Source organism: Gaeumannomyces tritici (genome assembly GCF_000145635.1).
Source record: "Gaeumannomyces tritici R3-111a-1 unplaced genomic scaffold supercont2.4, whole genome shotgun sequence".
Classification (NCBI taxonomy): domain Eukaryota; kingdom Fungi; phylum Ascomycota; class Sordariomycetes; order Magnaporthales; family Magnaporthaceae; genus Gaeumannomyces; species Gaeumannomyces tritici.
This window is the reverse complement of record NW_008804548.1, coordinates 82,046-103,544: the sequence shown is the minus strand read 5'-3', so window position 1 is coordinate 103,544 and position 21,499 is coordinate 82,046. Positions and strand designations below refer to the sequence as shown.

The window sequence follows — 21,499 nt, the reverse complement described above, 5'->3', positions numbered from 1 at the left end:
CCCTGGCCGCCGCCCTGGCCGCCCGCGGGGAAGCCGGCGGCGGCGCCGAGCTGGCCCATGGGGTTGTTGGAGGCGGCCGAGTTGGAGGCGCGGATGCGGCTGTACTGGTACGCGTCGGCCGCAATGTCGGCCACGAACTTCTGCGTCGCCAGCGCCAGCAGCCGCGCCAGCCGCTGGTCCGTCTGCGGCGGCGGCGGGAGGCCCGCGCGCGTCATGTAGTAGTTCGTCACGGCGTCGGGGATCTGGCGGGGGTGGGGAGAAGAGGCGTGACGGTCAGCGGACTGGTCCGCCGAGCGGGATAAGTTGAAACAGGGTGAGAAACCACATACTATGGGAGCATAGTCGTCCATCCGCGCCATGAAATCCTTGAGCGGTATGTCCTTGCGCGTGGCCGTCTTGGGCTCGGGCAGCGGCGCGGCCTGCGGCTCCTCCTCGGGCTGTTGCGACGGCTGCTGCTGCGTCTCGGGCTGCTGTGATTGCGGATCGCCGTTGGCCTGCGGCGCCGGCGCTGCCTGCTCGGCGCCGGCCGGGTTCTCTTGGGGCTGCGCGGTCGCCATCGTGGACTTTTTTTTCGAGGCCGTGTGTGATGGCGTTTGATGCAGAGGACCGGTCCTTTTTCGACAGAACTGAAAACGCCGCCGCGGTTGAATCGAGGCGGTTGCGCGACGCTGCGGCAGGCGATTGCAATGATGCATTACACCCACCGGAATGTGGGGCTTCCTGTGTCACGTGAAAGTCACCCCTGACTTCACATAGCAGACATTTACGGCAGGTATATGCTACAGCAACAAAAATGGTCATGTTCAAATCATCGCAACCCTATAGTAACATATCCAGCAAGAGCAAATCGAGAGATGGACCAAAATACATATTCGCCTCGTCAAATAATCCAGCTTGTTCTTAACGCCTCCTCGACCGGGTGCTACTGCTCTGTTTCTGCGTCTCGAACGGGTCGTCATCATCGTCATCCCCCGAGATCTCGTCCGCACTGAGCTCGAGAGCCTTTTGCGCCGACCTTGTCGGACGTTTCTGCGTGGCCGGGCGCTGCGACTGTGAGAAGTTGAGTGTGGCCTGCCTCGTTGCACCTGTCGTCCGCGTCGAGGCGCGTGACGCTGGCGGGGCGGCAGCCGGCGCTGCCCTCTTGGGGGCAGCACGCTTCGGTGCGGGCTTGGGTGGCGGCGGTGGGATCTCCTCAAAACCGTCGTCATCGTCATCGTCATCATCATCCACCACATCCAGGGCCATGGCGTCATCCTGCTCCTCAACAACCTCGTCGTCGCTGTCTTGAAACGGGTTGGGCCTCCGTCCACCGCGCTTGGCCGCCGGTTTTGCTGCCGCCGCTGCCTTCTTACCACGCGCCGCGGCTTTGGGAGCTGCTGCTGCTGCTGCTGCCGCTGCACCGCGAGTTGCCCTGGTTGGCTTGCTGGCTGGCGGTTGTGGCGCGTTGTCCGAATCGTCCATGATCATATCATCGTCGCTGTCCGCCTTGGCTTTCGCCGCCGCCGCTGCCGCAGCACGACCACGGCCGCCACGAGAAGCCGTCGAGCCTTTCGCAGCCGACACCTTTTCGTCTTCGGGATCAGTCATGACGGCCTCGGGTCTCTCCTCCCACGGGCCATTCAGGTCCGAGTCGTAGTCAAAGGGCTGCGGCTTGTATCTCGGTCGCCTAACCATGCTCCTCTGTCCTGCGTCAAATTTGGCCGTTTGTTCCTTCAGGATCTCGGCCATGCGCGCCTCGACCTCCATGTCTTCAACACCCAGGGCCATCATGCTTTTGACTTGTTTGGACAGGGAGTCAAAGACGACGTCATCTATAGCCTTCTTGTCATCCTTGCTCACAAACGAGTTGACAGCCTCTCCCATCTGCTTCTGGGGCAGGATCTTAACGGATTGTTTGGTTACGTAGTCGAATACCAACTCCTCGACCTTGAGAATATCAAGAGTTCCGTCCTCGGCTGTGACCTCGTAAATCTTGCCGGCGCTCCTCTTGTCCGTTTTCCCGGCCGAGCTAGCGGCCGTCTTCCGGCGGTGGAAGTAGACCAGATCGCTTGTGTTGGCGACCCTCTCGGCGAAGCGGCCTGAGAAGCGCTGCGGGTTCTCGACTTCGAACTCGCCCGTAGCCTCGGGGGCGCCGTGCTCGACCTTGAGGCGAATCAGGGGTAGGGGTTGCTGGTCAGGGGAATCCTCGCTGTTCTCACCCGAGTTCTGCAGCTCCTCCCACTCGCGCGCGGCCTGCTCGATCATGTCGTCAACTATGGCCGTAAGCAACTTGGTCACTTCGGTGCGGTGATCCTTGGGCTTCTGCTTCCACAGCTTCTTAAATTTCGGGTCCTGAGCGAGCACGATTTCGCGTGTGACAAAGGGACGGACCGACTTGAGCGGAATCTTGTCGACAGTGAACTCCTTGCCCGTGACGTTGAGCACGGCCACGTGCTTGGGGACGGCCTCGCCGGGGACGAGCGAGGTGGCGACAGACGAGCCTGGCTGCATGACGTGAAATCCCGTCTCAGGGTTCTCAACGGGGTCGACGAGACACTCGTGCTCGTGGCCCCAGACGACGAGGTCGACCCAATCCGGCAGGAAGTTCTCGGGCAGGTAGCCGGTGGCGGTGTGGGCATGGTGGTTCTGGTGCACCGTCAAAAGGTTGAACCAGTCCTGCTTGGCCTGGGAGGGGCGGAAGAACTTCACATGGTTGTCTCGGAAGGTGCGGTGCATGCGCTCGTCGCGCACGTTGCTGATGCCGTACAGGGCCAGCTTGGTGTTGCCCTTCTGCAGCAGCACGGGGCGAACCTCAATGTTGTCGGCCTCGGGCACGCGGCCAAAATAGTTGACGAGGCCGGCAACTTGCAGCAGGTCAAGAGAGCAGAAGTGGCCGTCGCCGCTGGGGTCGTCGTGGTTGCCGTGGATCGAGAAGACAGGTATAGAGATGTTGATGTCGGGGTCCTCGTAGTTGACGTGGCCAAAGGCGCCGGCGAAAACCTCAGTCGGGTCGCACAAGAACTCGAGCTCACACGGCTTCATGCCCAGGCAGTTCTGGCGCAGGCTGCGCATGACCTGGTACATGGCCTTGCGCGACGGCTTGTTGTCGTGGAAGAGGTCGCCGCCGAGAAGCACCATATCGACATCCTGGCTCTTGGCGATGTGCATGATCTCGTCAAACGTGCGCCAGCTGTCGTCGCGCCGGATCGGGTCCTTCTCGCCGTAGCCAACATGGTTGTCGGTGGCGACCAGGATCCGAATCATGTCTGCCTCTAATGGTGGGGTGGTCACAGGAGGGTCAGTCTGTCTCCCAGCGCAGCAATGAACGAGGATAGGAACGTTACCTCTGGCGGGCGGCATCGTGGAAGATTGCGGCGTTGATCGCAGCTCTCTATGGCCAGGCTGTGCCAGCCCAAGTTAAATGTGAGCAGTTCCAGAGCCACCTCTTCCGTCAGATCACGTTTAACGGCGGCTTTTTGCTGGTGGGCTGGTATTCTGATGTCACAGCGGAGCAAGTTCGCGACGCGAGCTGTCTGCCTGGTGTGCGACAGACACACGAAGTCACGTGTAAGCCTGTTCAGCTCTTCCTCGGTCGGTTTCCCCACAGCCCCGCCAAACCCAATTGGGGAGCTCCCCGCCAACGCGCTGTAGCTTTCGGAAGCTCCGCGTCTTCAGCTGTCGCAAACTAACGCCAACCAAGGGTCCTTGCCTGGAGCTCCCTTGCCGCCTGAGCCCTGCACCCCTCACGCCTTGCCTTTGAGTGGTCGAGAGTCTGTCTCACCTTCCTCCCATCTTCCACCCCAAGTCCACTTTCCACCATGCCTCGTCCAGCACCCCGAGGCCCTGGCCACCCCTCCGTCCCCGAAGAGGCGCACCACATCAGGGGCCAGTCTCTTGACGATGCGAGGACAGCCGCCGAACTACATCTCCGCCACCTAGCAGACCGCCACGCATTGGGTAAATATCTCCAGCTTCGAGTTTGCAGTGCTCCCCATAATCACGTCGACAGTCCCTTGCTGCATACGCGCCACTCTTGCTGACGTCCTTGCTCCGACCCCCACCGCAGAAGCAGAAGAGCAGCCCGAGGACGAGTTAGAGACCACGGACGAGTACGAAGACGACGAGATTGCGGACGGCGGCGAAGTCCTGTCGGATGAGGACCCCCAACACTGGGGCGAAAGGCAATCGCGGAGTGGTCTCGTCGACGAGCTGCAGCCCGACGATATGATGGAAGGCGACCTTGACGTCGACATACACGACGAGGAAGGCGCCCCGACTGACGACTTTGAGTATGAAGAGATGGAGGACACGGTACCACCATTTGACCCCGCCGCCCTTGGCCTTAAGGAGATCAACAACCTGGCCCACTTCAGCGTGAGCAGCCACAAGCCGGGGAACGGGGTGGCGGAGCTGCTGAACGATGACCTGGACAAGTATTGGCAGTAAGTCTGGCCTGCGCAACAAGGGGGAAGAAAACCAGGGCCGTCTGACTCCTCATCCACTGCTTCCAAGGTCTGATGGCCAGCAACCCCACCTCCTCACGATACACTTTCTCCGCCGAGTCGAGATCAGGGCGCTCCGCTTCTTCGTCGACCACACGCAGGACGAGTCGTACACGCCCATACGCATCCTCTGGCACGCCGGCACGGGCCACCATGACTTGATACAGTTCGGCGAGCAGGTGCTGACTAGCCCGAGCGGGTGGCAAGAGGTCAAGATCGAGGGGCTCGGCGGCGGTGCCGACGGCAACTCGCTGTGCTGCTTTATTGTGCAGATGCACGTCAAGGAGAATCATCAGAACGGCAAGGACACGCACATCCGTGGCATCAAGATCTACGCCCTGGATGAGAAGGCGCCGCGCGCTGGCGGCCGCGGCGTCCTTGAGGGTGGCGATGATGCCGCCGCCGAGGGAGAGACAGGGGGTGCCGGTGGGCTGTTGGGTCTGCCGGGTCTGTCCGGAAAGAGAGCAGACCGGGAAGACAACGGGGAAAACTCGAGATTGGATGCGACGCCAGGTCGGCTCGACATTGGCGGTATGGCTCTGCCGGACTTTATGCGCGAGCCAGAAATCAGGTAGCCCTGGGATATGAGGACTATCGTTCTACGCATGTCCTTCTCGTCTTGTATTCTGCAGGCACTTTCAGGTGTTGGATGGCGCTTTTGTACTGCTTCGATATGATACCCGATAGTAACGGTGCAATGCATTTTTATCTGTTGTTTTTTGAGAGGTTCGTTGTCGTCGGTGCTGTTCCGTCAAATCAACACATCCCCACTCTACCCTTGCACGCCCACCATAAAAAAGAAGGCAGCTTTATAGGTCCCAAGGACCGCATTCACGACCTTCGGGTCGACCGATAGATATAGAGATGAGAAGCAGCTTGATTGGGATACCCTAAGTAGCCGTGTCTTGTCTACAGGGACACAGGGGAGGCTCCGCCGTACGGAACCTTCTCAACTATATACTACTATCCTAGAGGCCGCGGGCTGCGGAGCTGTGTCCTTGGTCTCCCTTCCTACTGCCGTGCGACCCGCTACCATTCAACAAAGTGGAATAGCTAAGATAGTATAATCACAAATTCCCTATTCTTATTATTTAGTATTATTCCTTGTATTATTCTTTTTATTATTCCTCTTTTTATCCCTATCGCTATCCCGCTTTTTATTCATATCGTCATCCCTTTTTTTGTTCCTCTTGTCATTCCTATTTTCATTCCCGTTCCTGCTCTTCCAATCCTATGTAATAGGCTTTTTGCTATTTAGGTAGGTGGAACTGCCATCTTTCTTGCGGGTGGGAGTGGTTGGAGTCGCCTAAACATTGACGCTGTGGAGCAAGATAAGCTCAACCGCAAGAGCTGCAAGGGCATACTCGCTACCTTGGAGCCGTCATCATTACAGCAGCCTACAGTCGCGCATAGTAATCAACAAGCCCATTTCTCCCCGCCCAGCATGGTCGAGCCAGTGGCGGATGCGAAGGGGGTGCGGCCCTGGGCCGAGGCAGACCTAGCCCATTTTCTAAAGTCGGGCAGCGATTTCGCCATCGTCAGGCGGCTGCCCTGCCATGAGAAGCCCCAGGAGGTGGGCCAGGTGCTGCCGCTGGCGGACCTCGAAAATACCCTTGGGCCCGAGCGGATCCTAGTCTTGGATTCGTCCTTCAATCCACCGACCAAGGCGCACAGACAGATGGCGATCGAGGCCGTGGCGCATTACGGTTCGCACGGGACGCGGCTCCTCCTGCTGCTGTCGGTCAACAACGCCGATAAGGCGGCCAAGCCGGCGGCGTTCCCGGCACGGTGGGCCATGATGGAGCTACTCGCCCGGGACCTGGCCCTCTACTTCTGGGAGCAGCAGGAGCAAGCGGACCGCCAGCGCGCCGCGGGATGGCCCAAGCATGAGCTCTCACCCTGGTTCGGCATCGACATGGCGCTGACGACGCTCCCCTACTTCCACCAGAAGAGCGAGGCCCTGGCGGCGGCGGAGACCCACACGTTCGTGCCGCGTTGGCCGAACACGGACAGGCGTGCGCAGCAGGTGCTGCTCGTCGGGTTCGACACTCTCACCAGAATCCTGGACCCCAGGTACTACCCCCCGGGGCGGGTAGCTGAGACGCTGGGGCCCATGTTCGAACGGGCGACGCTGCGGGTGACGCTGCGGGCGGGCGCGTCGGCTATCGATGGGTGGGAACAGCGAAGATACGTGTCGGCCGTGCGGACGGGCCGGGACTGCAAGTGGACGCAGTGGACGTGGAGAGAAAAGGTCGTGGTGGCTGAAGAGACCCACAGGGCCCTCGGTGCCGAGACCGACATCAGCAGCACGCGGGCAAGGACGGCGGTCGCAGAACAGAATTGGGCCCTGCTCGCGACGCTGGTGCCTCCGAAAATCGCACAATGGATCCAAGAGCAAGAACTATACAGGGAGGAAAGCCAAGGATCGAGTACGGAGGGGGGTCAGGCATTGCATCATCCGGAGGGTCCAACATCGCAGGCGGAGGAGACCCGAGCATCGTACACCGAAGCAGGCCAGGCACCGTAGATCGGTGCGGCCAGAGCTTTCAATAGCGAGATTCCGGCTATTCACATCGAGGGAGTTTCAGCATTGTACCGTCAGGAGAACCCGCTTCGGTACAATCCGGTACTCCACAACGGGACCGGTTCGGTATTGTCCCACGGGGCCGGTCCGGTGTTTTTCAGCGAGACAAACGCAGCCTTGCGCAGTGGTGATAGCCCAGCATCTTACGGGAGCCCAGCACTCTCTCCCGAGGGGAGTCTAGGATGGAATAGTGAGGGGATTCGACAATCACACAGCGAGTCTCCTCGGTCGATATTTGACTGGAGCCCGACTCCGGAAGACTTCAACGACATCGAGATTCCAGCATTCTTCAGCGAAAACCCGACGTTGTTCAGTGAGAGCCCTCCATGATATTCGACGGGAACCAGATTCCCGAGACATTCACCTGGAGCCAGACTCCGGAAGCACTCGCCTGTAATCAGACTCCGGCAATACCCGACTCCAACGATGCTGCAGAGTTCTTCGGCGAGGAGCCGCAAAACTCGGCATGGATCAGGGAGGAATTTCCCTTCGACGAGGACCAGTCAATGCAACGAGGAGGACTAGATGAGGCACAGGAAGGAGAACACAGCATTGCTAGATGAAGAGAACTGATAATCGAGTAGCGACATGGATGTATATTGTTCTAGCATTCTCTATGGCAGAGAGCCCGGTGTTTTTTTTTTTCCTACAGCGGGGACGGTGGGGTGGACGGAGGAATGCTCGGGTGACAAGGAGGCTATCACGAATATCTGCGCACTGGTTCACTATGGGGTTGCCCGAGCGATGACGACGAAGAGCTGCTGAGAGTCTAGATCCCGCGCATGTCTATGAGATGGAGAGACGGCATCGACAAGAGTGGGGGAGAGGAAAGCCAGCATGCTGTCCTTCCAGCGTGATGCAGGGGGCAACGCTGCACGTTCGAGTATACAGAGGAAAAGAGCGTCAAAAGATGGATGTTCATCTCGGTCCTTTGGCGGAGCCTTCGGTGCATGCGTGTCTTGGGAAGCCTCGTCTCAGTGCTGTGGGCTGCTAGACGATGGTCATGATGGCCTCGAGGCGCGGCCAGTGGGAACAGGCGTGGTGGATGCCCCACCGCCAGCCTCCACCCAGCAGATTTTTTTTTTGGCGGTCAGAAAAAGGTGTGGCAGAAAGAAATGTCTGCAGCTAGCACGGACCACGAGGCAGCACGGCACGGGCCACATCTGCCGGTATAAAACCGCACCCATCCGCCCGCCCATTTGATTTTTTTCTTCCTTTCTTCTTCATGTCGACAATACTTCAGAGAATCATTTCTATAGTATTTGTCCCACTTCTTTGTTTCCCAAAGAAGCTTCAGATCCCACCCTGGTTGATGACCACAAATCCTCGTCGCCCTCGAGTGAAAACTCTCTTTTTGCCCTCGCTCTGTCCGCAAGGATGGCGGAGAATGGCGCGCCTCCGGGTCGCCGTCTCTGTATAGAGGACTGTGATGATCTCTATCCCGGTCACCCAGGGTCTTGCCTTCGGGCGCCTGGGCGGGATGGGCAGCGATGGACGTCTGACAGGCTCTGATTTTTTCTCTTTTTCATTGCGCTCCTGGGCTTGCCCAGGTCGCGAAGAAGAAGGATTTCTCCTTATCTTGCCCTGTCAATTCTTTGCGCAGCACAACTTCTCCTCTTGTAGTTCTTACGCCAATCATTGTCGTTCCCCCTGTCAATCCCCATAGCTCGACTATGTTGTCATCGATGACCTTCCCGCGCTGTCGCGATACCCTGCCATGTGTCGCACTCGCTGTCTGTGTTAGTTGTAGAGGGCGAGGTCAGCGCAATGACCAAGGCACACCACCGACGCGGCTCAACAGTGGTGTGCTGGTTCCTTGTCTCGTGGCACTCCTGCTTACCAGCGTGTGTCGTGCTTCGAAGCACCCATCATGCAGTCTGGTCCCGAATATTGCATTGGCGATGCTCGGCGTGGGCTCTACATCTTCTTTGCTGACCCTCCTCTGTCCGCTCCATCGAATCTCACCCCTCCCTGGTCCCCTGACCAAGGCCAAAACGGAAGGTCCCCCAAGAGTAGGTGCATTTGTGTCGCCATGACCATGTTCGCCTCGAGGTTGGCTTGAACCGCCTGCCTCATCGGGCAACCCGCCTCTGCTGCAAGCCATTTTTTTTCCCTGCTTGCATGCCTTCCGCACTCGCCGGCCCGTCCTCGCTACACTAGGCGATTTTTATTTGTCCATTTTCCTCTCCCTCTCTCCACCCCTACCAAGCATCACACGTGTGGGGGTCACTGGCTGCCCGCTGCGAGCCTATCTAATCCTCAAGGTGCTTGCACCAGGCACGGCAAGCTAGGGTGATTGCCTGTTAGACATCGGGCGGCGAGGACGAGATGGGCTCTGTTTGGGACCGCTTTCAAGTGACCGGGCCTCACCATTCTCAGCTGGCCTTTGCCGGGATGCGCGCTTCTCTGCATGGCCAACAGGCAGAGCTCAGCCTAGGCGATATATTCCTGATATCGGGAGACACTTATCGTCCCGCCCCGGCTGCACGTCCTTCGCTCAGCAGGTACCCAGGCAAGGCCTGCAGATGCCGTGGCCGACCAGGCAGCCCGATACCGACCGGTCGGGCAGGGCCTCGTATCGAGCGTCTCTCCGGTGCCTGCAATGCGACGCTGGGGACGCGGCCTGGCAATCCTCTGAGCTGCAGGCCCGCAGGGCTCACCCGATATCACCTAGCCTCGTGCTGCGAGACGGCAATATTTCCTCAACAACCTTCTCCATCAGGTCTTGGCTTCACCCGACCATCTCACAATAGCATCACAAGGTCCCATTCTCTTCCGAGCGGCGCCGAACTGGAGCGAACTGGAGCGAATTAGAGCGAACGGTTTCTTGAGCCGTCTTCCGGCCTGTTCTTGTGCGGCACAGCGACATATTGCGTTGTGACGTTACCATGGCCCGTCGCCGACGAGCTGCCCTATCCGCATGTCATGCCGTGTCGCGCGGCGCGAGAGTAAATGGGAGAGGCATGTAGCAGAGGGCGCGGACTTGTCATGCAGGCAGCGGAGTTGCATCACTAACTCACTTCACTGCAGCCATCACGGTCTGACATCTTTTGTAAGCATGCTTTCCATGCTTCGTCAGTCCAAGAGATCCCGGGCCTGTCGATACAGCGCACCTGCCTGATGGTGGAGGCGTCATCCGACTGCCACATATGTTGTGCCTGTCGGGGAACATACACGAGAGGAGGGGCCGCAAGGAAAGGAGGTGGGACATAGCCTTGATAACGACCGCATGGAGTTGGTCACTTACCTTTAGTCGCTGTAGAGGATGGATGGACTTGAGGCGATATCGAAAGCTCTATTAAAGCTGCGCCGTTCCCACGTCTCTGCGAAACTTCTCTGGTCCTTTGGCCTTTATGGAGCCTCGCATGCTGGCTTAACAAGCAAGCCGTCTCAGACATTTGTCCGAGATCAAGATGCGTTTTTCCAGCCTCATCCTCTGCCTGTCGTTTACTGGTACCCTCGCCGTTGAGCGGCGCCAGGAGCGCAAGGTTGCCTCGGATCAGGGGTCGGTGCTACATGCTCCCAAGAGGTACATCCTCGAAACGCCGTCAGTAAGTGTTGCTTTGCCGTGTCGCACGTCCCGACGCCACCATTGCCCGCTCCGCGATGCGTCTGACGGTGGCTATGATCCTCGCAGGGTTCAAACCTCGCGCAACTCAAAGCCAAGGTCGAGGCCGGCGGCGGCACAGTCCTCAAGATCTTTGACACGCCTGGAGTCTTCACGGGCCTGTCGGTCGAAGCGCCTAACGATAATGCCGACTCTCTCGAGGCAGTGCCCGAGGTGGCGCGCGCCTGGCCCGTCGTCCGCGTCCATCTGGGAGCGCTGCAGCCGCTTGGGTTCAGCGACGATGCGGCTGCGCCCAACTACACGATCCACTCCTACACGGGCGTCGACAAACTCCACAAGGAGGGTATCCTCGGCAAGGGCGCCCGGGTCGCTATTGTCGATACCGGGGCTGACTACAACCACCCAGCCGTGAGTTGACCCATTGCGTTTACTGTCTTGTGTTGGCTGGTTGTCCGTCGCTGCCTAACACCACTGCCCTGAGATAGCTGGGCGGCGGTTTCGGGTCGGGGTTCAAGATTGCTGGAGGCTATGATCTTGTAGGCGATGGAGGTGAGTTGTGATGCAAATGGCCACAATCCTAGCCCGCGGCTGAGATGCCTGCAAAATGCCAACTGTGATGCTGATGATACTGAGTCCCCAACAGCTTGGCCTGGTTCGGAACCCAAGACGCCCGACCCAGATCCTCACGATACCTTCGGCCACGGGACCCATGTAGCGGGCATCCTCGCCGGGAAGTCCGAGTGGTTCGCGGGTGTTGCGCCCGAGGCCAGCCTCTACATCTACAAAGTGTTCGCCGATTTGAGTGGCGGTGGCTATACCGACGACGAAACTCTGATCGACGCCTTCCTCATGGCCTTCCGGGACGGGGCCGACATCATCACCTGCAGCGTCGGGGCCCTGAGCGGCTTTTCCGACGGGCCTTGGGCTGTGGTCGCCTCGCGCCTCGTTGAGCGGGGTGTTGTTGTCACCATTTCGGCTGGCAACGAAGGCTACAGCGGCCCGGTCTTTTCCAGCTCGGGAGCGTCTGGCAAGAACGTGATTTCTGTGGCCTCGACGGACCCCAAGACGATAGCTGCGGATCCGTTCATAGCAACATTTACCCTTGACGGGCAGTCCAACAAGTCGGCGCTCGCATACGCCCCCGCAGGCTTTCTGTGGACTGTCAAGGACCTGCCCGTCATCCTGCCAAATCTTGATACAACGACCGAGGCCGGGGCCTGCAACCCGCTTCCGGCGACGACTCCCGACCTCTCCAGGGGTATCGCGCTGGTGCGGAAGGGCGCGTGCGACTTTGCGACGCAACAGGCAAACCTGGAGGTCTTTGGGGCGAGATACATTCTATTTTACAACAAAGATGAGAGCTTTCGTCCACCCGATCCGTCTTCGGGTTTTGATTCGGAGATGGCCACGATCGAGGTCAAGGCGGGAGAGGCAATCATAGCCACCATCAAGGCGGGAGGCAACGTCACGGCCGACTTCAGCTCCCGCGGCGACTGGGCCGTTGGAGCGTACAACTCGGCCGGCGGCACCCCCTCGTATTATACAAGCTGGGGCACGCTCAACGAGCTCGAGTCCAAGCCCGACATTGCGGCGCCGGGAGCTAATATCTACGCCCCATACCTCGGCGGGGGGTTCGCCGTGCTGTCGGGCACGTCGATGGCCTGCCCCTACGTCGCTGGCATAGCAGCGCTCTACATCGGCAAATACGGCGGCCGGTCCGTCCACGGCCCTGGCATTGCAAAGAAGCTGACGGACCGGATCCGGGCCTCGGGTGGGGCGCTGCCGTGGCAGGTATTTACGCCGAGGAACGTGCCCATAAACTACGGCTTCTGGGCGCCGGTGACACAAGTGGGCGGCGGGCAGATCGACGCCCGCAAGGTGCTCAGATACGATACACAGCTCACATTCGAGCCCATCGCGCTCAACGACACGGCCCACTTCAACCGGTACCACAGTGTCGACGTGACCAACTCGGGCGCGGGCCCTGTCACGTACAAGTTCGCGCTGCAGCCAGCGGGCACGTTCAACGCGCAGAGCCCGTACTATCAGGACTTCCTGGCGCAGCTGTACGACCTCGACCCGTACGCCTTTTCGCCGCAGGTTAGCTTCCCGTCGGGCAAGTTCACGGTGCAGGCGGGCCAGACGCGGACGGCGCAGTTCGGCTTCTCACTGCCGGCCGGGCTCGACGCGAGCCGGCTGCCCATGTACAGCGGCAAGATTCTGGTGTCGGGCAGCAACGGCGAGGAGCTGTCGGTGCCGTACACGGGGGCCGGGTTCGACCTCAAGGGCCAGCTGCGGCGCAGCATGTTCTCGGACACGACGCCGTTCCAGCTGGGCGGGGCGGGCCGCGAGGGCATCGACACGTACCACACGTACAACTTTGACCTCGACTGGATGGTCCAGAGCTTCCCCAAGGTCTACATCGAGCTCAAGTGGGCGACGCGGCAGGTGCGCTGGGACATCTTCGAGGCGGGCTGGCGGGAGCATAGGTGGAAGTACCCGCCCGTGGCGGGCGAGGGCGGCTACGTCGGGTCGGCGACAAGCTCTATTTACTCGAGCAGCTGGGCCTTTGACCCGAGCTTCATGGACCGCGAGGCCGTGGTGCCGCTGCCGGTGGCCAGCCCGCGCAGCTCGACGGGCCGCGGCACGCTGTACCCCTTTTGGTGGCTGGGCAAGCTGGCCAACGGGAGCTACATTGCGCCGGGCAACTACACGTGAGTGGTTTCTCCAGTCTGATGTTTGCTGTGAATGGTGCTGATACATGCTTGACGACAGCTTCCGCTTCGCGGTTCTGGTGCCGATGAGTGACCCCGATCACTCGGACAACTGGGACATATGGAAGACACCCGAAATCACTATTTTGCCATACAAGGTCTGAGGAACGTGCGAGGGGCTGCAGGGGTGTCGGCAGCAGATTAGGGGCTGTTGGCTGGCCATGCAGGCTTGTTTGCCACCAATTTCAGTGTTTGTTTGTAGGTGTCACCTGGTCCGTCCTCTGCCGCAGTCGAGATCTGGATAGGTCGATTGCGGCTTGATGTGGCCGACATGGCTCATCACCTCAGTCTGGGCACCCACAGACTTTGGCAGTGATGTCGACGATCGAAAGAAGACGGATACGGGCCCTGGACTGGCAGGGGGTTGCTAGCGGCAGGCAGAATCAGCGACGCGTGCGACGGCGTGCAAGCCAGCACACATTTGCACTGCGACTATTTTAGCGGCCACGGCTGCGTGCAGGAGCTGAGCTGTTGGTGCGGCTGCGAGTGCTGTTCACCTTGGAAATTCGAAATGTGATGGAAATTTTGCCGAATCGTCAGATTCCACCTGTCAATCCCGTCTGGCCCCAACCTCCACCTGCAGCCTGCAGCAGCAGCCTCTACCTTGACTGCTCAGGCCTCCAGCCACCTGCCCACCGCCAATCGATCGGACGAGAAAAGGCTGACGCTGGACTTTCCCAGCGCCCTCGTCTGGTTGCTGGCCTTCTATCCATTCCATCTCACCCGCACCCTGCTCCGTCCCAAGTCAGGCCACAATTGGGTCAAGAAAGCTCCAGCGATACAAAATTGTGCCGCCCCCATTAATCAGTCCCCAGTGCCTTCCTGCGGGGTGCGTGCCTTCCCTTCCCCATCTGGCCCGCAACAGGGACACTTCCCCAACCTCGCCCCGCCAGCGTCTCCAAGAGCTCGCCCAGACCGCCAAAGCGAACTCCACCTTGGTCGCCCACCATCCACCATTGAGCCGACCGAGGGGGCTGCCTCCAGTTGTCGCCGCTCGACGGGTTCCATGACAGGTTCGCTCAGCCCGCCACTGCTCTCCAGGTGAGGAGGTAGGCTGGCCGGGACAGCCGCCGCCAGAAGACGATGGAGCCGGCTCTGCACATGCAGCAGCGCATCGCCCAGGGCCTGAACGACGTCACGCTGTCGCTGCGCAGCTCCTTCAACTCGCTCGTGCTCGGCGCCGCCACCACTCCCGGAGCTGCCGGTCCCACCAACAATGCGGCCGCCCAGCCAAACGCAACTGCAAACGCAAACAACCACGCCACCGCCGCTCCCTCGACGGCCACCTCTGCCAACCCCAGCACAAACGCCCCGACTACTCCCGCCGCCAGCACCACCACCGTCGGCGGGGCCACCCCAAGCTCGCCCGCGCAACGTAACCCCTCGGACGATGGCGTCGCCGCCAACCCCGTCACTACCATGAGCACCGGCGCCGACGTCGATCTCGAGAAGGGCCTGCCCGAGATGGAGGAGCTGCGCCATCGGTCCTCGTTGCAGGGCGGCTCCTCCAGCATTGCCCTCGACTCGGATTCCCACAGCCACGGCACGCCCGCCAAATCTGCCGCCAGCTCCAGCCGAGGACCGCCCGAAGCACAACACCAGCGACAAACACAAGGTTGGGAAGCCGAAAGGCCCCCCACAGGCGGCACAGAAGCAACAGCAGAAACAGGGGCCGTGGCGGATACGGCGGTGCAGAACGAGGAGGAGACGGCCATGGTGCTGCGACAGCGGCGCCAGCAACGAGCGCCGCTGACGTTGCAGACGCTGCCGCCCGAGGTGCTGATGCTGATCATCCACCAGCTCAACTTTGGCGACATTGAGCGGCTGCGGCGGACGAGTCACTTTTTCCACGACTTCGCGGCGCCGCGCATGGTGCGCGCGCTCTTTGGCGCGACCGAACTGCACCGTCTACTAGTCAGCCACTGTGCGTCGTGCTTGATCTACGACGAGGGCAAGTCAAGCCTGTTGCTGGCCAGCATAATGCACCGCGACTACCCGCTCTGTGCGCGCTGCGTCGACTGCGCCGTGGCCAAGCGCGACGAGCGCCTCGTCGTCGGCCGCAAGGTCACTATGGGTGACGGCGGCGGCGTCTGGGTCTGCCGCTGGTGCGGCTGGCCCGTCTTGACCGACGCCGCCCTCGGCCACACCCAGTTCCACCGCGAGTGCTACGGCGCTTATAACGACAGCCTGCTCTTCTTCTTCCTCCTCGGCTGGATCCAGCTCGGCCTGGGCATCGTCGCCGCCGCCCTGGCCTGGACCTACTATCGCGACGCCATCACCGTCTACGCCCCGACCATCACCTCTTTCATCATGTTGTGGGTGTGCTTTGCCATGCTCATGTTCCGCGGAAACCGCGTGCGAACGTACCACTGGACACTCCTGGTCGAGATGATTATGTTCTGCCTCTGGGTCCTGCCCGTACACTACACCATTTCGTTGTATCTGATATACGATGACCTGCCGAGGAGCACAATGGCGTGCTTGATCATGTTCTCGCTCAATCTGTACGTTGCCTGCTCCTTTTCCTTCCCTTTTTCCCTCGTGACGTATCGGAGCGAGCCTTTTTGCTAACCCAACTTTGCTGTCATGTGCAGAGTGTTCCGACTGCTCAATGTCCTTGGCAACATCATACTCATGTGCGAATATCAGCGGACGAATCACTACCTGCCCAAACGGATGATACCGTTTTGGAGGCGCATCACGAACCCGCTGGCCGACGCCCTCATCTTCTGGACCTACCCACAGTCGGTCGAGCAAAAATATCCCCCCCACTGGGGCTAAGCGGCCCCTGTCAAAAATTATTCTTTTTTCATTTTTGTTGATCGACAACGACGTCATTTTCGGCCCTTCTCGCTAGTTGAACTCGTCATCAAGAACCATGTACACCACCTGCTAGCGTTTTGTTTTGTTGTTTTTTTCATAGAACTTGTCTCAGTGGATCCTAAATAGGAGCATACGGATGATAAAGTTATAATGATGGGTTGGAACGGCGCTAGGAAAATGGAATGGGCCTGGCTGGAAGGAATATTGGCCGGAAAAAAACAGGCTATTGTTGATAAAGATTAGGCCATAGCCACGGCGCGGTTGGAAATGGGAAATATTTAAGTACTTAGCGTATAGTGAATAGTATACCGTACACACCTCGACTTGCGCTCGCTCGTATTTGTGCTTATAAATGTTTTTCAACGTTTCCCTTTAGCAGTTCGCCTACTGAGGATGAGGTTTTCATGATTCATGGATAGTACGTGAGAGAGAGGAGAGAAGGGTGGGTGGGACAAGACGGAGGGGAAGAGGGGAAAGCGTCTTGGCGCGAGCACCGACGCCCCATATATGCGGTAGATCGCACCACACCACAACAAGCATGATATCTCCCCTTGGTGTAGTTGGTTTATCACGTTCGACTGTAATTGGCAAATTGTTATCGAAAGGTCCCTAGTTCGATTCTGGGAGGGGAGACATTCTTTTTGGTGATGCTGCTGTGCTTTTGTCAAAACGCTCCTTGTTGCACATGAATGATTTGTGCAGTGGACTACGTAATGGGCTTGCAGTGCTCGCAAGCTTCGTCTTTCTTTGGGCGGCGTATTCAGGCTGACTGACCACTGGAGAGAGGACGCAAGACCGACCCGTGTTTGGATAGGAATACACACATCACCAGCCCCAGTAGGTCCGGTATATACCGTGAAAATTACTAACCATACAACATACACATCTGAATCTTGCATCCAACGGTAGCCTGCGTGTCAAGATTGTAAATTCCCCAGCTACATAAAACCTTGGAAAAACGCCTTTCGCAATGACCCGCTAGAGGAAAACAAGAAATCCCTAGCTACGTAAAACCCATAGCCGTACATGGCCCCGCGCATCACGGAAGCTCGGTCCTGTCGTCCGGGGCCACGCGCATCTTCATAGCGGCCATGTCGGACAGCAGGAACTTCTGCTCGGCCGCCTCGGCGCCCCAGAGCGGCCCCGGGTGGTGCGGGCGCGGGGCGCGGCCGCCCGGCTCGGCGCCCGACGGCATCTCGTACTCGGGGCCGTAGCCCTGGTAGCCCTCGCGCACCGGCAGCTCCGACGCCGCCGCCGACGCCGGGCCGGCCCCTGTGGCGCTCCAGGGCGAGACGACGCTCTCGTGGCCCGAGGGCGTGCCGTCGGAAACGCCCGTCCATGCCCGCTCGGGCTTTTGGGGAGGCGTCGTCGAGGTGGTGGACGATTCGCCGCCGCCGCCGCCCCCTTGCTGCTTGCAGCTGTCGAGGATGAACTGCTGCTGCTGCCGGAGGTAGCCCGACACGTGCGCCAGGCCCGGCGGCGTCGTGGCGTCTGTGCCTTCGTTGCCCTCGCTGCCCGGCGCGCCCCGAGCAGCAGCGCCGCCGCTGCCGGTGCTGCGGATGCTGCCCGCGGCCTGGGGATTCATCGCGCCCGCCGCGGCGTCGCTGCTGCCGCTGCCCACCGCGTTCGGTGGTATCGCTGCCATTCCTGCTGCCGCCCCCGCCGCCGTCTGCTGTCGGTCGGACCGGTAGCTGCTGCCGCGCGTGGGCGGGCCGACGCGCGGCGAGGAGCCGCCGCCGTCGGTGGAGCCGCTGGCGGCCTCGAGCTTGCGCTCCTCGATCTCGCGGGCGCGCTGGCGCAGCTGGCGGCGCTGCTCAAAGTACCAGATGGCGACGGCGCCGGCGATGATCATGATGACGCCCAGGGTGACGCCGACACCGATGCCGGCCTTGGCGTCGCCGCTGAGGCCGGTGCCGCCGTCGCCGGGGTTCTGGGCGGCAGCGGTGGTGGCGAGCTCGGGACGGGGCGTGGCGCCGGTGCCGCGCTGCGAGGGGTCCTCGACGGCGACGCGCCAGGCGGGGGCGTTGTTGGGCTCGCCGATGGAGCGCTTCATGAAGCAGGTGAAGTTGCCGCGGTAGTCGCCCCAGCCGACGGCGGTGCAGCCCGTCTTGTCCGAGGCGCAGCGCGCGATGCACTCGTTGGTGTTGGGCGACGGCAGGGAGCGTATGTCCCAGGCGCCAAAGTCGGAGCTGTAGTCGCGTCCGCACAGCACCACGTACCGCTTGGCCGTCACGGGCTCCGTGTACACCGTCAGGTTGTCGCTGGGGCAGTTGATGAAGGCGTCCGACGGCCCGCTCGTCTGCTGCGCCGTCGGCGCCGGTATGTCGGGCGTCGCTCGCTTGTGCTGCTCGCGTGGCTCGACCGTCCTGGTGCCCCGTGGGGTTCCGTCGTCTCGCAGCTCGAGTTGCTTTTCGTCATGGTCATCGTCGTTTCCGGCTTTCCTCCGACCTCTCCTCCTCGTCACGATAAACCTGTCGCTATTGGTGCTTGGCTGGTCTGGATCGTCGAGGGACCCGAGGTTAAACCAGCACACCTTCTCCTCCGACTCGTCACCGCTGTCCAGCCGTATCCTCGAAAGCGAAAGGGTCAACTGGCTAGAAAAGGGGTGAGCTTTTTGGATGCTCTCTGGACGCACGGGGGCATGTTAGTGATCCCAGGTCGCCGCCGCGGGGGTCGCAGATGGGACAAGTACACATACCTTGTCTTGGACTGGCCGGGTCACACCAGGTGGTGAGGACGGGCCAGGCCAGGGGGGACGTGTACTTTACAGTAACCACGTCCTCAGGCGCGAAGGCCTGCCCCGCGAGAGAAGAAAATATGATTTTGGTGGCTGCTGAAGAGCCATCGCGACCCGAGACGGCGGCAGCGCCGACGCCGACGCTACACACAGCCACGGCGATCGCAAGGGAAAAGGCGGAGCGAGATGTGACGGGACAAGGCCGACACCTCGCGGCCCCGTCTCCTCGTCTGCACCCGGCGGCCCTCGCCATTGTGCGGGGATAACAGTGGAAAGGCCAGAGAGTCGCGGACCGAGGTGCTATGCACCGGTATGCACCGGTTTTACCCCAGCCTGGGCTGGCAAGTCTCTAGACCACGAGGAAGAGAGACGATGACGCGCCGTGGCGGGGTGTCTTGATGCGAGGTATTAGGGAAATTACGAAAAAAACCGTTGGGGCGGTGAGGGTGAGATGGGTTGGTAGCTAGAGTGGCGGAAAGGGCAGAGAACCGGAGGGATCGTGAGACTGGGAGGCGAAGGATAGGAGGGGAGGTCAGCTAGGCTGGGCGTGGGCAAGGGGCATAGGATAGCACAGCCTGGTCGGCTAGTTCTGTGGGCAGATTGCTGACACCTTCTGCCGCCGGTGCCACCGCACGCAATATTGTGTGCCGCATGCAACGGCGGCCTGCACTGGCTCCAGCCAAGCTCATCAGCCGGAGCCAAGGGGGAAATTCGCGAGCTGCCGCACCACCTGGACACGCCGAAAATTCTCACTTATGCAGCCCAGCCAAGCACCGTCCTCTTTGGGGCTAGCTCAGGACACGGCGACACTACCCCCGCCATTCCAGCCCAGCCCCGACCCTCCCCGACGGCCGGGGGTATTAATATCCCAGCCCTCCTGTCGGTGTCGGACGCCACTGGACGAGCAAGAACTAAAATTCTCAGCATTTACTTACAGAAAGACGTGATAGATTTCGACACCAACCAATCCATGCCCAGCTCAAATGCCTGACATCCAGATCCAGACCGTCCTCCTCTCATCGCAGGAGTGTGGGGGCCATTTCTTCGCAGAGACGTGTGGGTGGGGCGGCCCGAACAAACTGATCTTACTCAGCGCCCACCACTGCATCTCGACCTTTTCCATTCTTCTACTGTATTCCTGACTGGAACCCCGCCACAGACAGCAAGGCGGAATCAGCAGCACAATACGGCAGCTAACGAGTTAAAACACCGATGCGCCTTCCCGCACGAACCAAGGAGCTTATCGTCCCAAGGGCTGCCCCATCCAAAGTCCCGCTAAAGAAGCTGCTGCGATCTGCGCATATTACGATTGGCTCAACCCTGGCAACCACCCCTGATAACCCCTGCAGTGACAAGCTCACGTGGGCCGTGCGCTCACCATCGCCATGATTGGCCAGCTCGGCTAGCGCAGCTTGGCTGGGCTGGCGCGGGAGACGACTGCCGGTCCTTGCCGCAACCTGAGGCACGCTATCTATCGGTGCCAATCTGTCCAATCATGGCTCATCCCACCAACAAAGTCGATGCCAGATTCGATGAGTAGTGGAAAAAAGTTTGGACCGCAAATTTTTTCCCCCACCCAAACTCTACCTTTCCCACCACAATTGTACCAGCACCAAAGCCAAACAATATGCCTGCGCCGCACTCTACACCTAAAAAAAAAAAAAAAAAAAAACACGCGTTTAAGGGATTTGTAATTATCTTGATGCAAAAGGCATTACTTATAGCCATAATAACGTTTTTCGTTTTGCCGGAGTGCTGAAGTCTTCCGGATGGGCTTTTCTTTTTTCCGGGCACCGTGCTCAGCCAAGGTGGGTGGGCGAAGACCTCAAACAAGGTGGGAGCTTAAACAATTACCTAATTTGGCTAAACGGCCCACTTCTTCTCCCACTTTAGCTGGGGTGTTTTTGAATTGCGAATGCAACGTATATGCAATTCTTAAATTTTAATTTTTTTTAAAAAGCGGCCAGGCACCGACCCAGCAAAGGCGCTAACGAAAACGTCAACAAAGACAGCCACCACCCCAAGCCAACTGGGTTAGTTTAACGGCCGGACGGCGGGACAACAACTAAGGACCAGCCACACCGGACCGGAGGCAAGCCGCACCTGGAAACACGACGTAAAGGTCAAGGGCGCCGGGCGCCGGCCCTACACGACCACACCGGCTGGCTAAGCAACCGTTTACCAGCGGCAAACGCCGGAGCTACCCCGGAGCAGTAGCGCTCTTACAAAGCCACATTTCTTATACATCTTCCTTAAAGTCTTTTTTATATTACCACTATATATTTACTTTACAACCAACCCCCCCCCCCCCCCCTCTGGCCGGAGGGTACGAGGACGCTTTTTTTGCCAGAGCATTTATTAGCAATCGAGCGGAACACAGTAAACGGCGCCGACGGTCCAACACCGACCCGGCACCGGTACGCAGGCGCAGGGTTTTCCTCCCTAGGCTACACCCAAGGGTTTCCCCCACGCAACACCATAGCTGTAGCACTAAGGTCTTTCCTATAGACAGAACAGCGTATAAATAAATAA

The 21,499-nt window shown here is 59.7% G+C and overlaps 8 protein-coding genes and 1 non-coding gene across 9 annotated transcripts in view; 6 read left to right on the top strand and 3 right to left on the bottom strand.

Annotated features, from left to right (window-relative positions):
- GGTG_07425 (hypothetical protein) overlaps window positions 1-557 on the bottom strand; it is a gene marked incomplete at both ends in the record, with an annotated part of 1,364 nt that extends 807 nt beyond the window's left edge. The window contains 2 exons of the mRNA XM_009225249.1: window positions 135-242; window positions 330-557. Coding sequence (XP_009223513.1) covers window positions 135-242; window positions 330-557 — 336 coding nt within the window. The remainder of the gene's footprint in view (window positions 1-134; window positions 243-329) is intronic.
- A 220-nt stretch (window positions 558-777) lies between these two features.
- Window positions 778-3,510, bottom strand: GGTG_07424 (double-strand break repair protein mus-23). The gene is made up of 2 exons (XM_009225248.1): window positions 3,324-3,510; window positions 778-3,251 (listed from the first exon to the last, which is right to left on the bottom strand). The coding sequence occupies exons 1-2, from the start codon at window positions 3,337-3,339 to the stop codon at window positions 901-903; spliced, it is 2,367 nt and encodes a 788-aa protein (XP_009223512.1). The 5' UTR covers window positions 3,340-3,510; the 3' UTR covers window positions 778-900.
- A 122-nt stretch (window positions 3,511-3,632) lies between these two features.
- Window positions 3,633-5,292, top strand: GGTG_07423 (anaphase-promoting complex subunit 10). The gene is made up of 3 exons (XM_009225247.1): window positions 3,633-3,936; window positions 4,046-4,421; window positions 4,492-5,292. The coding sequence occupies exons 1-3, from the start codon at window positions 3,798-3,800 to the stop codon at window positions 5,054-5,056; spliced, it is 1,080 nt and encodes a 359-aa protein (XP_009223511.1). The 5' UTR covers window positions 3,633-3,797; the 3' UTR covers window positions 5,057-5,292.
- A 633-nt stretch (window positions 5,293-5,925) lies between these two features.
- GGTG_07422 (cytidylyltransferase) lies at window positions 5,926-7,008 on the top strand (the record flags this gene model as incomplete). The annotated part of the gene is made up of 1 exon (XM_009225246.1): window positions 5,926-7,008. The coding sequence occupies one exon, from the start codon at window positions 5,926-5,928 to the stop codon at window positions 7,006-7,008; it is 1,083 nt and encodes a 360-aa protein (XP_009223510.1).
- A 383-nt stretch (window positions 7,009-7,391) lies between these two features.
- On the top strand, window positions 7,392-7,628 carry GGTG_07421 (hypothetical protein; the record flags this gene model as incomplete). Its single annotated transcript, XM_009225245.1, has 1 exon — window positions 7,392-7,628. The coding sequence occupies one exon, from the start codon at window positions 7,392-7,394 to the stop codon at window positions 7,626-7,628; it is 237 nt and encodes a 78-aa protein (XP_009223509.1).
- Window positions 7,629-10,478: 2,850 nt separating this feature from the next.
- Window positions 10,479-13,511, top strand: GGTG_07420 (hypothetical protein; the record flags this gene model as incomplete). The annotated part of the gene is made up of 5 exons (XM_009225244.1): window positions 10,479-10,616; window positions 10,703-11,041; window positions 11,119-11,182; window positions 11,277-13,347; window positions 13,409-13,511. The coding sequence occupies 5 exons, from the start codon at window positions 10,479-10,481 to the stop codon at window positions 13,509-13,511; spliced, it is 2,715 nt and encodes a 904-aa protein (XP_009223508.1).
- Window positions 13,512-14,490: 979 nt separating this feature from the next.
- Window positions 14,491-16,188, top strand: GGTG_07419 (hypothetical protein; the record flags this gene model as incomplete). The annotated part of the gene is made up of 2 exons (XM_009225243.1): window positions 14,491-15,911; window positions 16,002-16,188. 2 exons carry the CDS (start codon window positions 14,491-14,493, stop codon window positions 16,186-16,188), a joined length of 1,608 nt encoding a protein of 535 aa, XP_009223507.1.
- A 587-nt stretch (window positions 16,189-16,775) lies between these two features.
- Window positions 16,776-16,863, top strand: GGTG_20149. Its single transcript has one exon. It is a non-coding gene; the product is annotated as a tRNA-Tyr (tRNA).
- A 196-nt stretch (window positions 16,864-17,059) lies between these two features.
- On the bottom strand, window positions 17,060-19,655 carry GGTG_07418 (hypothetical protein). The gene is made up of 2 exons (XM_009225242.1): window positions 18,929-19,655; window positions 17,060-18,855 (listed from the first exon to the last, which is right to left on the bottom strand). Exons 1-2 carry the CDS (start codon window positions 19,218-19,220, stop codon window positions 17,270-17,272), a joined length of 1,878 nt encoding a protein of 625 aa, XP_009223506.1. The 5' UTR covers window positions 19,221-19,655; the 3' UTR covers window positions 17,060-17,269.
- Between the last annotated feature and the right edge of the window lie 1,844 nt (window positions 19,656-21,499).

Coding starts and splice junctions, on each gene's coding strand:
- GGTG_07423 (XM_009225247.1), top strand. CDS start 3,798: ATGCCTCGTCCAGCACCCCGAGGCCCTGGCCACCCCTCCGTCCCCGAA. Junction 3,937..4,045: donor AGCAGACCGCCACGCATTGG/GTAAATATCTCC, acceptor CCCCCACCGCAG/AAGCAGAAGAGCAGCCCGAG. Junction 4,422..4,491: donor GACCTGGACAAGTATTGGCA/GTAAGTCTGGCC, acceptor ACTGCTTCCAAG/GTCTGATGGCCAGCAACCCC.
- GGTG_07418 (XM_009225242.1), bottom strand. CDS start 19,220: ATGGCGAGGGCCGCCGGGTGCAGACGAGGAGACGGGGCCGCGAGGTGT. Junction 18,856..18,928: donor CCCGGCCAGTCCAAGACAAG/GTATGTGTACTT, acceptor CCGTGCGTCCAG/AGAGCATCCAAAAAGCTCAC.